The sequence below is a fragment of the Argopecten irradians genome, chromosome 3, assembly GCF_041381155.1.
Source record: "Argopecten irradians isolate NY chromosome 3, Ai_NY, whole genome shotgun sequence".
In the NCBI taxonomy this organism is placed as follows: domain Eukaryota; kingdom Metazoa; phylum Mollusca; class Bivalvia; order Pectinida; family Pectinidae; genus Argopecten; species Argopecten irradians.
The window spans coordinates 17,389,523-17,402,624 of record NC_091136.1 but is presented as its reverse complement, the minus strand read 5'-3'; the positions used below and the strand labels follow the sequence as shown (position 1 = coordinate 17,402,624).

The following is a 13,102-nucleotide window of genomic DNA, read 5'->3' as shown; positions in this document are numbered from 1 at the left end:
ATTGGGTGGCATGGCGAATGACAGACCAATATTTGGTGTACTCCATATGATATAAGATGATAATTATCATTATCATGCACTCATTAAAAACATTAATAGAATTATCTAGATGTGAGATGAGATATCCGTCATAATACATATTTCTTCAAGATTTTTGTAAACATACAGAAAGTATGTGTTTTAGTGAAAGTAATGTTCAAGTACGCTTGAATTAGAAATTATAGAACACTCGATATATAATCTAATCTAATTATTTATTGTGATTGTTAATGGTTTTGAACACATTTTATCTAATCATCGTAAATATTAACGTATCGGGTGTATGACAGACACAAGGTTTTCTAAATGCTAGTAGCTAACTACAGTAAAATAAAACTAGTTTTCAATTTTGAACACAATTAACTTAATATCCATAATGCAACGAGTGTGAAAGAGAGAAATATGATTTTTGGCTAACGTATAAGACGGAAGAAATCTCAAATCAGATTTTGTATTCAATATCATTATTACAGTAACAAAGAGAAATTTAACATAAAACCTGCAGGAAGAACTATAATCAATCAAAGAATCAAAGGAAGTGCAAGGATAAAAAATATGAGTCTGAATAAAGCAAAATTAGTAAACGATGGAAAAAACGAAAGTTAGAATATACAACGTAGCAAATTGTAAGGAAGGTTGAACAACACAACAGCTGCTATAACTGTTGTTTCTTTGCTATAGGCCAGTACAACATTCGTTGACTATCACAATCAAACATAAGATATGAAAATTTAATCATACACGCAGTAGGACTGTTTTATTGAATATTAAATTCATACACAAAGCTTATGATCACAAATGGCTTTTATCGTCTACGTCATCTATTACAAATTATAAACATAAAAAGTTCACAATGATTTCACAACATCAAAAACTTAACAAAAATAAAGGAATCCATCATTGATATCCGTTGATATTAGCACCTAGACAGCTCGAATACCTGTTGTTGGTTCTTTCTACTATTAATAGAACTTACTTTTTATGATCTACCCTTACCTTGCTTTATGGAACAAATTTGATAATTAACCTATGCAAACTTATTTTTCTAGAGTATATACGACGAAAAATGAGCATTCCATAAGGATTGTTATAACAACACAACACAACAACACAAAACTGTAATATCAGTACCAGAAATGAAGTTCATAACCCACAATTGTTCTAGTACAATCTTTATGATAATTATGATGAACGGAAATCGATAAAATATTTTTTTGTATAAAATATATATAGTATTTCATATCACGATGTTTAAACATTTCTGTAAAAAACTGTGATTCAGATTGCCACATTGTTGAATCCAACTTCTGAACCAGAAAACACAAAATTTAGATAATATCACAATACAAAAGTTAAATAAGTATAGTTAGATTCAAATCCCCTCATTGACTAGATGTAAGACAGTGGCGATACAAATCATGTCAAAGCAAACAGTATCGCCATCGTTATATTAATCAATCAATTAATAAAAATAAATGTTATACAAATAATAAATAAATCATAAGTAAAACAATTGCATAAACAAATACCATAGGACAACAGATCAGTAAAACTATTATTATATCCCAGATATTTATTCCATAGAAAAAATCAACGCATCCATGTATTATATGAGAATTTTTCTGGGTTATACGTACCATACTGTTATTGAATAGGTATTAGCCGTTTGAAATATGGAATCATCAGATTTTCGTCAAATAGTAAAGAGCAAAATAATATACTAAGATACAATAATTGGGTGGAAATTTGTCTCTATTTAAATTGACTTATCATTCAGTTACACCATTAGGATCATCTCTTCTTTTAGAGATGGAACAAATATACTAATTCAACGACCCATGCTTTACATGTACATTTGTATATTGACATAGCTGCTATAATGTGTAATACAACTGACAAAATGTTTAGGTGTCGACTTTAACATCAATAAATGTTAAATTATCTACAATAGACTACTTTAAAGACGGTTAATTTTACTAATTAACAATTATGCTTTATTCATGCAAACCTGAGAATGGCAGTTTAATAAACGAATTTCATTTTCGTGATTAAACTGTATATTAAATTTATTCTCGTTTGCAACAAATACCTGTTCAAATATTGTAGAATTAATGAAATAAGAACTATATTGTTTACATATTATGCAAAGAACAATGTATATGTATGTAGGTATTGGTGACAAGAAGGGAGACAGATGGACGGAAACGAACATTGAGAATATAATTAAACTTATAGATCATAATATATCTACTAGGGAATATGAAAGCAAAGCAAGTTTCACTACAAATGTATTATGCTAATAATATTATATATTATAAGTAAGCTACTTAATTTAAATAAAAGAACATATGTTGATGAAAAGAAGTCTACTACACTCCTGTACCATTGACACAGAAGTTCATATATTCCATGTGTGACGTAGACTTGAAGTAAACTTGCCACCAGTCTCTAGAATATTAAAAACATTACTAAAATTTGACTTGATTATTATTGTCTCTACTACATGTCTGATTACTAATTTCAAATTGGTTAGAGGTAATCTAGAATTAGAACACTGCTAAGAAAATCTTACCAACATCTCAGGGTCTGGTGGCCAGTCTATGCATGAATATTCTACATCCTTTTTACCTAAAGGGGGATTACTGCGTTTGAAACGATTTACGGGACATAAATGAATCAAAGTAATTGAAATTTTGTATTTTTTCCAAAGTAATTGTTTACAAACCTACTATACTGACGATGCATATGCGTTACCTAGAATTACTAGAAGTTAAATATGTAACCAAGTCATAGATATATTACCGACTGGTGTACAGCATGCGTTTATTTTGATGTCCAAACGCAGTTATGCCCCTTTATCTTCAATTTTAATTTAAATAAATACAGAATACATATAGGTGGAAATTGAAAAAAGCTATTTGCTATGAAACTACTGCATAGCTGTGCATGAATGTGAAAAGAAGTATACAATATACAAATAGTACAAAGGCAATGAAAAGGCGCCTATGGAAGGTAATGCAGCGTAAGGAACGATGCCGTTGGAGGATGGCAGGGATTTCTCGCTGGCTAGCTATAGACAGGCTTACCAGCATTGACAGTATGTCAGAGCCAATCAGCATGTAGAAGACATTGTTCCAGCCAGTTGTCTCTATTATACCAGCCAGCAGCGGACCAATAGCAGCACCTGGGTATTGTAGATGATTGTAAATACAGTAGTCAACAGAGAAACACAGATAATGTAAAAAATAGTGTCACCTCAAATACGTTTGAAAACAAAATGACAGCCACGAATTTATCAACAAGATTCAGTATTGTGATAATGCACCATTCAAGAAAAACATTTAAGTGACGCAATCAATATAAGTCGTACATATTAACGATAAACGTAACAATTTCAAGTTGTCTGTAATATTGGCGCAGTGGAAAAGCTGATATGCTAGAATTTTAAAGTAAAAAAATGTACATGACATGTATGGCCGAAAATAACCAAGTATAGAAAGGGTTATCGAGTAAAGCAGCCACGAATCATTTAGCACATATATAATCTACTAGACAGCCTCATTATCAGTTTATAGAAGTTTCCTTGGCATTTTGGTAAACAGCAAGTAAATTGTGATGAAATTACTTAATCGAATAGGATCTTGAAATATGTATTTATCAACGCATTTTCATACAAGAGGGCATTGGTAAACAAAAATCGTCACTAATGACTGTGGAATCCATCTGCAACACTTTATACATGTACTTCTTTGATATAACACAATATCTCCCTGCTAGCCTTTACCGTCGTTAGAGTCAATAATGACCGTGACAGTTATCTCCCCCTGGCTTACCTATACTTCCGGTACCGTCTATGATGGCTGTCACAGTTGCCAGCGCTTTAGAGTTGCCCTGTAGAACTTTGTGAGTACCGAGATCAGCGCTGACTGCGGTTGTTATCAGGGCGTACGGACCGTTTACCATGAACCCACAGAGAAGAGACAATCCTGAGGAAGAACAACTCTTAACATTTAATCTAAAGATTTTAAATTACATCTTAAAGAATACTAAAAGTTTAAAAAATAACTAAAAAATTATTATTTGTATGCATGCCTTTTTCTTTATGTTTCAATTTACAAACATTTACGGGGTTTAAATTGTGACATCTAATTTTAACACTCAATTTGATTCCGTTTTTTGTGAACTTTCATTGAGATTAAAACGATTTAAAAAGATTCAGCGTCGCAATAAAAACAACTAAACCCAGCTATGCAAACTGCTTGCAACTTGCTTCAAAAGACGTCACGAGATGCATGACCTACCTATACTATGGGCGAGATCGATACTTCCGTATAAGTTGTATATATACATCTGAAACAAGAAAGTCAACATTGATTAGGACAATGATAATAAATTTTAATACTGAAGCAGAATGTGTCATTAAATAATAATTTAAATACCCCAACAAAAGATTTACATTGGAGTTATGATATAGAATATGTCATTAATTTCATTATTTTGATCTCCCCCCTCCTCGCCTCCCTCCTGTCAAATTCTATAAAAGTGGGTAATATCGGAGACATGAGGACGAAAGGTAATCCTCCTGGTTGGCGTTTCATGTATTATGCTCTAACACAACAATATATCTTAAAATTCCCACGTAAATAGAAGTACTGAAGATTAAAAGAGATGTCATTGATTCTACATCTATCAATTAACCATTACCAATGGGAGATATGTAAAGTATCAAATATACAATATCAAGCATATCAATGAGTGCCAACAGTATCACTTCATAACTTTAAACTTACCACGGGAGCGGCTAACATCAGCTGTAAGACACACGTAGAGGCCCGAGCCCCTGTGTAGTCGGATATCAGCCCTGCTGTTATACCACCTGGAGGGGGAAACACAAGACATTAATACACAGTGAGTTACTTTATAGATGTTTTTATTAGACGGAAACTAACTTTTGTTATATTCGCGAAATGTCAAAATTAATTTTTCAGTGGGAAAAATGGACACGCGAAAATACAAGTTCACAACCAAGACATATGAACGGAAATATTCGTGTTCTAAAAAAAATTGCAGTCTACTGTATAGATGTATTTTGTTTTTCATCTCAGAACAATTAATTTAATTTCGTGAAAAATTCAACATACAAATTAAATATTTGGCAACTATAACACTACCACCATACCGAAAATTCCGCCAACGTCGAAAAATGTAGACAGATCTGCAGCTTTCTCAGCATCAATATTCGCTGTCAAAATAAACAAAATAAAGTCGGAGAACATCGACAATAGTGTTAAAGACATCTCAATGATAATATACGCATTGGTGATATTTCATATACGAACGTTACCAAAAGCTATTAAATATTTCGACAATAAAATTTAATTATATTCACAGTTTCAATACGTAAGCGATTGTTAGACATTCATTCAATTACTCATATACGTTTGTTTCAAAATGAAGCTTAATATCATAATCAATACTCGTTTTTCTCTTTCATTTTAAGTGGAATACTCAAAGCATTAACATTCTTCACATATAATAATATTTAACATTTTCCTTAACTATATTTTCAAATGTTTCCTTGGAACCATTTATTATATTTGAATTGCTATACTTGTAATTCTACAAAAGCTTCCATCGGCTTTACTCATACTATGACATAGATCCATTCATTACTTACATTTACTGCTGATATACTTTGGTAGCCAGAAAAGAAATGTATAGCTCACAAGTTTTGCAAAGAATAGACAAAGCGAAAACTCCACCACTCCCTAAAAATATAAAGAAATGAAGTGTACAAATGAAGAAACGACGTGCGTTACAGTGTAACTAAGAAATACTACTAAAATTATTGCTGCTTGGATTACCATAGTGACTCCAAGACAATATCAAAAATCAAACACGCCATAAACGTTAAGTAATAGCCATCCGCTGGCCCTTTATGCGCTCCAATTTTCATTATGGAATATATATTATTTCGATTTATTTTTTGCCAAGGAAAGTTCATTTCATCGAATTTGGCTTAGAGATTTTGAAAAAAGAAAAAAAGGAAAATATCAAAAAGATCAATCTTTAACCTACGTGCCGCTGACACATGTGAATGGACATTCAGAGATCACAATACAGCATGTAAATTGAGACAAATAATGAATATGCCATATACATGTACTTACTGGGATACGAAGAGCAGACAAAAAACCGATGGCCTTTTCAGGTGTCGCTTCGGGTTTTACTAAGTTTGTAGAGCTATTATATTCCTAAATTAAAAAATAAGATAGCTTATTGTCAATCATATGAAGTATGTTTAGTTAATTTTTTGGGTGAGTTTAAATTTTTCAATGTTTTAATTTTCCTCTAAATGTATTAAGAATATATGCATGCAATCTGAACATTTATCGACTAACATAAAAATGAAAATCGTATTATACCCTTTGAATTTTAAATTTAATGGATCATGCACTAAATTCATATTTCATTCCACACTAAAGCACAGAAGTTATGTCAATGATATAACTGCATGCACAACAAATGGATTGGTGCATTAAATATTGCAAATATTAAACATAACTTATCAATATAGTCACTACAAAGAAAATATCAAAAAAAGGGAAAGGAAAGTTGGCTAGGAGTGAGAAGATATGGCTTACACTTAAATATTTTGTGAATTGCATCTGCAATGCTACAGTATATTATACACTTTTAACTGTAAACAGTTACTTTTATATTCATCTGCATATTGATAATTATACAAAATTATAGATACTCCACCGCTGACAAATTGTATTTTTTCACTATCAAAAAGAGGAGCAAACGATTAAGTATTTTTCTTTAGTTAAAAAGTTCCTTACTTTACACGATTACCACCATTGAATAGTTTGAGCTTCTAATTTTACTTCAAGTTAAAAATATGAAAAAAAAACAATTATTTGCATCCCGAAAAAACTCCGTGGCACTGTATCCTTCAAGGAATGAAGTACTGATGGCGCATGCACGAGAGGCAAAAAGGATATTTATTACTATTTCTTGTGTAAATTAAACATATATACACGAGTAACACCAATTACTGTTCAAATGATAAATATAATTTATGCTCTGTCGGCGGTGGAGCATCTTTAAGACAAAACATATCACATATTCTTTTTAAAATTAAAACTGACACTACGGGGACTATCCTTGTCTGTCACTTCTAAAGATCAAATAAGTTTATGATTTCTCCATTGTTCGAAAGATTGGAAACATGAAACTTTTAGTACATGTAAAACACCAAACGTATGTCATGTTATATGAAATCGATTATAAGTCGGATAATACTTTAAATAGTCAAACAAAGAGAGTGTCCTTATGTTTGTCGTAGTATCAATGAAGTATCAGACAGGTTATATGGTAAACAATTGATTGAGAAAGCGGTGCCATTGGCGGTTTGATATGTAATAGGTTTGTGATAGGTATATTATTGTGAGCAATATACTATAGAAAACAACCAGCCGATTGAAAAGAATTTTCAAATTGTTCCTGATCACAGACAAAATAAAACTTAAACATAGAAAAACAAATGTTTTTTCTCATTAAATAATTTGTCTCTTTGTGTCCAAAATATTTTTTTTTCTTTTTTCTTTTTAGAATATTTGACTTTTTATTTGGACTTTATGCAGGCGGTATTTCAAAAGAAAAGTGATGACTTATAGTCATTTAAATATAAAGAGGTCAATTTGCATGATAAAGAATTTTAGTAAGCGTACTGCTGGTTCCCTAACAATACAAAAATAGCACGGGTAGGAAGGGGATTACAAAGGAGAACTTCAGATCGTACATTGGACTCAGCACCATAGCCATTGACATTATGTAGCGATGCTAGTAACTGTTTGTTCTGAAAATGAACCAATATAAACAATCAAAATGGGAAAGAATAATCTAGATTTGAGCTCGTAGATAGGCATTCACTTTTCCAAATGGTAAACTCTCTAGTAATCTTAAGTTGAATAAATTGCTTACCAAACAATTTAGTCACTATACCGACATTTTTGTATTTATGATGGGTATTTATACATTATAACATTATTTTCATTGATACCAAATCAACATTTGCCAATTCCTAACAAGACATCTTATGTGTATATATCTACATTAACGATTGTACCTGTGACATAGACATATCCATCTAATTAAAGTACACTTGATTTAAGACTGAAATACCTTGATAAAGCTTAGTTGCAACTAAATGTCACGCACTTGCCATCTCTGGTATTGACCAATCAATCAGTATGAATCATCAAACGACATATTTTTGCACACAGTCAATTATGACAATTCCACTATTTTTTTTTTTTTTTTGACAATCAGAATCTTTGATTATTCTGTATTTCTAAACTAGACTTGGGCTATGTTTCAAAATAAAGATGCTATAAACGAGCAGCGCATTATAAATTAATAAACCACCAATACAATATACCACCACCATTGGGTATTGACATGAATACAAATACGATTAATACTGTTAGCTACACTTATTAATAAAGCACATAAGTATAAGACTAGCTGTTCTACCGATGCAGCAATAAATTTCGTAAACACACGAGATACGCGTAAGCCCGAATACCGATATTTCCTGCGTATTGTCCATCCCAAGGTAAAGTTTACCGGGAGTAAATTATGTAAATCTCTATCATTTAGAAAATGAAAAAAAAACAACAACATCGTTTCAGTTTACTTGCAATGACTACCTAGTCAAACGTACTTACATTGAAAGTACATGTAAAATTTGCGTTAACACTACAGCTCACGAAACTATCTTAAGTTGAAACATATACATTTATGATGACAGATATCAATTTAAAACTTTAGAAATCTTTCTGGACAAATAACAATTATGTTCAAAATTCAATCATGCAACTACTGATTTAATCACAATATCAAACCCCCAACAATGTCTAAACAAGTAGTTATCATTTCTTGAGCAGCAGTTTCCAGATAAGGCTTAAAGCATCTTTTGGGTATCCCGCGAGCAATATACAGGAAATTACGGAGCACAATCACAAAAATAACATAAATAAATGAACATACGATATGTGTCTTAGTGAACATAATCACGTATTGAAAAACCCAATAGTGATTATAACAATGCAGATTACAGCGGGAGTCTAGCAACAGAGTCTACCATTCGCGTTGAATTTCTAACATTTAATACCGTTCCCATGGCGACTTTCGCACTCAGGGGTAAATCCTCGTTAGATACAACTGGAGGGACGGCGACAATAGATACAACTGGGTCACGTGAGATGACCGCCGCATTCATAGGCGTATCAACGACAACGCAGGCCCCCGAGAGGGGAGGCTCCGTTATCGTGTCAGCAACTACCACTTTCAGTTCAACCTACAAATCATATCATAGAAGTTACTGACCAATGCAGCTTCAATGTAACCTATAATTCTAACCAACTAAAATTGGAGGACATATAATCCTAACAGTCACAATCGAGAGCAAATATGCCAATTCTTATTTACCATCTGACCCGTAAATGTAATGAAAATATCACCAGAGACTCTGAATTAAATTGCTTTCAATGTAAACAGTAGTGATCTCTAATCTATGACAAGGTATAGTTTAAAAAATGATTGAATACGAAATATCACATTTCAGCTTTTTAAAACAAGACACATTTTATTCTTAAACTGATATCATGGCGTCGACCTTCAAAGTTATCCACAGTTTTCCCATAAACATTGCCATCTTAATCGTCAACACTAATCGTGAGATTTCATGCGGTACTAATGGCCAGCTCGCTGTTAATTTAGTTAGTTAAACATGTAGATAAGTTTGGTTAGTAGGCATCAGTCAATAGTGTTTTCGGTCATTAGTGCTCGTTCCCAACATCGTATAATCGAACTATTTTTCGTGCACACATAGTTTAGCGAGCACAATGACAAGAAAGTTCTGTTAGAAATGGAGATGTTAAATTAATATGTAATTATTGCAATCATAATCACATAGTTTATCCTCTTCACAAAAACTGTGTAAATAAATTTCCAACTCTTGCAAATAGGAAAGTTGATGGTGATATTTTTCTTTTCGTTAATGTCCTCTTTATGAAATGAAGGAACGTAAGGAACGATAATTTGTTCAAGTTCCTTCGGAACGAAATGTTAATATGAAAACTTTTACCTATCAACAATACTTATAACCGCAGTTTGGGTAATAAGGAAACTCTTCTATAACTTTTGTTGAAATTTTGAATGTAAGTAAATCTTGACGTGATCTACCGATTGAAATACATGTTGACTATAGGGAAATCGTTTAAGGGAGATATTTTTGGTAAAACAGGCAAAACTCGACATTTTCATCTCACGTTTTTGTATAATTATAATTAAGCCTAGTAAATTAACTATTAATGTTTCAAAGACTCTACATGTAAACAGTCCGTGTAATTCCAAACAAAACGGTATTTCTGGTGTTTGCAAACATTGTACAAAACGGACACAAGACGGTCTTAGATAATGATGGTATTTCGCAGGTTCCCAATAAATTTCAGCTACAGACGAGATAGTCCGTGACCTCGAGCGCCTTCCATCAGAGCTATTCTGTCTGATTGGACCGACTAATGGAATATTCACAAATAAGTCATGTTCATTTAAAAAAAAAATCTTTATTTTTATTTCATGATTGACTTATCTCTATGACCCGTTTTGTAGTTATAATGTAATAATGTCTAAACATTTGTTGCAGATTGAGTGTATTGGGGATATAAATTTGTTTGTATTGTTTCGACTGCGCAAAATAATGCCTTACGAGTAGGAGGAATGTGCATGTGTCACTTGTGTAACCGGTTTGAACGTTGAAGGCCACCTCGCTATTCAAGTTTCAATCGGCAATATCAGGTCAGTAGGCCAAGTGACTTGTATATTTATCTTGTTGTATCACTATCGGCGAATGTTAGTATCATTCGCTATCTAATATCTGATGTTGCTGGTGTCTTTTATGATTGTTTTTCGTATGGCTACTTTTTGACAGTACCGAATCTGATCATGACAACGACTGAATCAAGCGTTAGGCCTAGGGCTATAGGCTAGATACGAATAAAACAGATTCTGAGACAGATGCTGTTTGAATATCTTTCTTCAAGCATATTGCTTGATTTATTATATGATTAAATTGCTACCTACTAGTATAGTCAAACCATACCCGTTATCAGATGATAACAATAGCACCGAGTACCGTGGTGAGATCAAAGGTGAGACACGTCCATTGACAGGCAAGAGATAACCGTAAACTAAATATAAGGGTAAAGTATTGACAACTAAAGAAGACAAACATGAAAAATCTGGTAATTTGGTAAGGAATATGATCAACATTCTAGATATGCTAATGCACTGCAGTTTGACATGACACGTAGACTACTTACACTGTAGATAGCTCAGTACTGTTGGCTAAATTACTGTAAGTGTGCCATGTAGGGCCTACATGTAAGTGAGAGGGAGAGGGGCATAGTTACAACAGGTTTTTGAAAATTAAATATACTGAATATTAAACACCACAGCCTCTTCAGCTTCGAGCATTTCAGAAACCAACTAATTTTTCATAGATTTTTGATGTAAAAAATTTATTCTAAAAAATATTATCTAATTTGCATAAAACTATTGTTTGACTAGCCAAATTTGTCGTTCACTCGGCAGATTCCGGAACAAATATCATTTTACTAAACTAATAAATTTTGGGAATAGGTCTAAATCATATATCTCTATCATTATACAGTTACATTTTAAAAATTGAAGTCATTTCGGACTAAGGTAATGTGCAATCAAATATGGTTTGCGTTTTACACTATTTTTCATCTGTAATAAATAACACTTGGATACACTAGTTATTTGAATACTATATGTAGTTATTTTCATCAATAAAAAATTTATATTTTGCTTCTATTCATACAAAAATGTACATGTAAAGGCTAACTAATCCCCCTCATCCTCCCCTCCCCAAAAAAAATAAAAATGTACCGGTATCAAAGTTTTAAGTTCATTTCTGTTTCTATTGAACCAAGAACTTATTTAATTGATTTTCACATCCAACAGCTGTAATCCAAGGATTTACAACAAGATAATTATGTGTTTCGAATTCGAATGTACAATAGCTACACGTATATATCAAGAGTTCCTACAGAAAACACTAATCAACAATCGGCGCATGGAAATGGTCTTCCAAATATTATATTCCAGAGAAAGAACTAAATTAAAAAGATGGACACCTCAATATTTTTTTTCAGTAGCATTATAATTATACATTTAATACAAGATATGTGTCATCATGATTAAAAAGTGATATTGACAATATCTGTTGTGATCTGATGCATGTATACTATTTATATTTCAAGATGCTCCATCGCTGACAAATTGTATTTTTTCACTATCAAAAACAGAAGCAGGCTATTGAGTATTTTTCTTCAGTTACAAAAGTTACTTACTTTACACCATAACCACCATTGAAAAGTTTGATCTTCTAATTTTACTTCAAGTTGAAAATATGAAATATAATTAATTGCATCCCGAAAAATTCCTTTGCACTATAACCTATATGGCATGAAGTGCTGATTGCGCATGCACCAAAGGCGAAATAAATTATTTTTTTTTATCATTTTTTGTGTTAATTAGGCATAAATAGACACGATTAAACACCAATTATTGCTCAAATGATGACTATCATTTATGCTCTGTCGGAGGTGGAGCATCTTTAAGGGTTGAAAAATGACAGCTGACTTTAAGAGGGCTTGCTTTCAATAAATTTAAATACTTCATTCTTTACATGTTCACATAAAAAGTTTTCACTGACATTGAAAAAAGGGAGGCAATCTACTTATTTTCTAGGTTTATTTTCTAGCATAATGCTTAATACAATTACATGTAAGAGAATAGCAAAAATGTAGAAATGTATGTAATTTTATTTATATGTTAAAAAAGTTTCTTTTGGATAAAATAGGGATAGGGGAGACTTTTACATGAGTATTAGTAAATGTCCAATTAACAGCCAGGGTCGTGTACGAGAATACGAGGTTTGTTATAATTACTTGGTCAACGCGGC

The 13,102-nt window shown here is 32.2% G+C and overlaps 1 protein-coding gene across 4 annotated transcripts in view; it reads right to left on the bottom strand.

Annotated features, from left to right (window-relative positions):
- Positions 1-13,102, bottom strand: part of LOC138317694 (glucose-6-phosphate exchanger SLC37A2-like) — a 34,359-nt gene that overhangs the window by 4,304 nt on the left and 16,953 nt on the right. Inside the window, exons 10-18 of one of the 4 annotated variants that reach the window (XM_069259537.1) lie at positions 9,221-9,406; positions 7,847-7,903; positions 6,210-6,293; positions 5,717-5,807; positions 5,219-5,281; positions 4,830-4,915; positions 4,341-4,389; positions 3,873-4,025; positions 3,126-3,223 (exon numbers count right to left, since the gene is read on the bottom strand). In XM_069259537.1, the coding sequence (XP_069115638.1) occupies positions 3,126-3,223; positions 3,873-4,025; positions 4,341-4,389; positions 4,830-4,915; positions 5,219-5,281; positions 5,717-5,807; positions 6,210-6,293; positions 7,847-7,903; positions 9,221-9,406 (867 nt within the window). The remainder of the gene's footprint in view (positions 1-3,125; positions 3,224-3,872; positions 4,026-4,340; positions 4,390-4,829; positions 4,916-5,218; positions 5,282-5,716; positions 5,808-6,209; positions 6,294-7,846; positions 7,904-9,220; positions 9,407-13,102) is intronic. The other 3 variants (XM_069259538.1, XM_069259539.1, XM_069259540.1) reach the window with 3 other exon arrangements.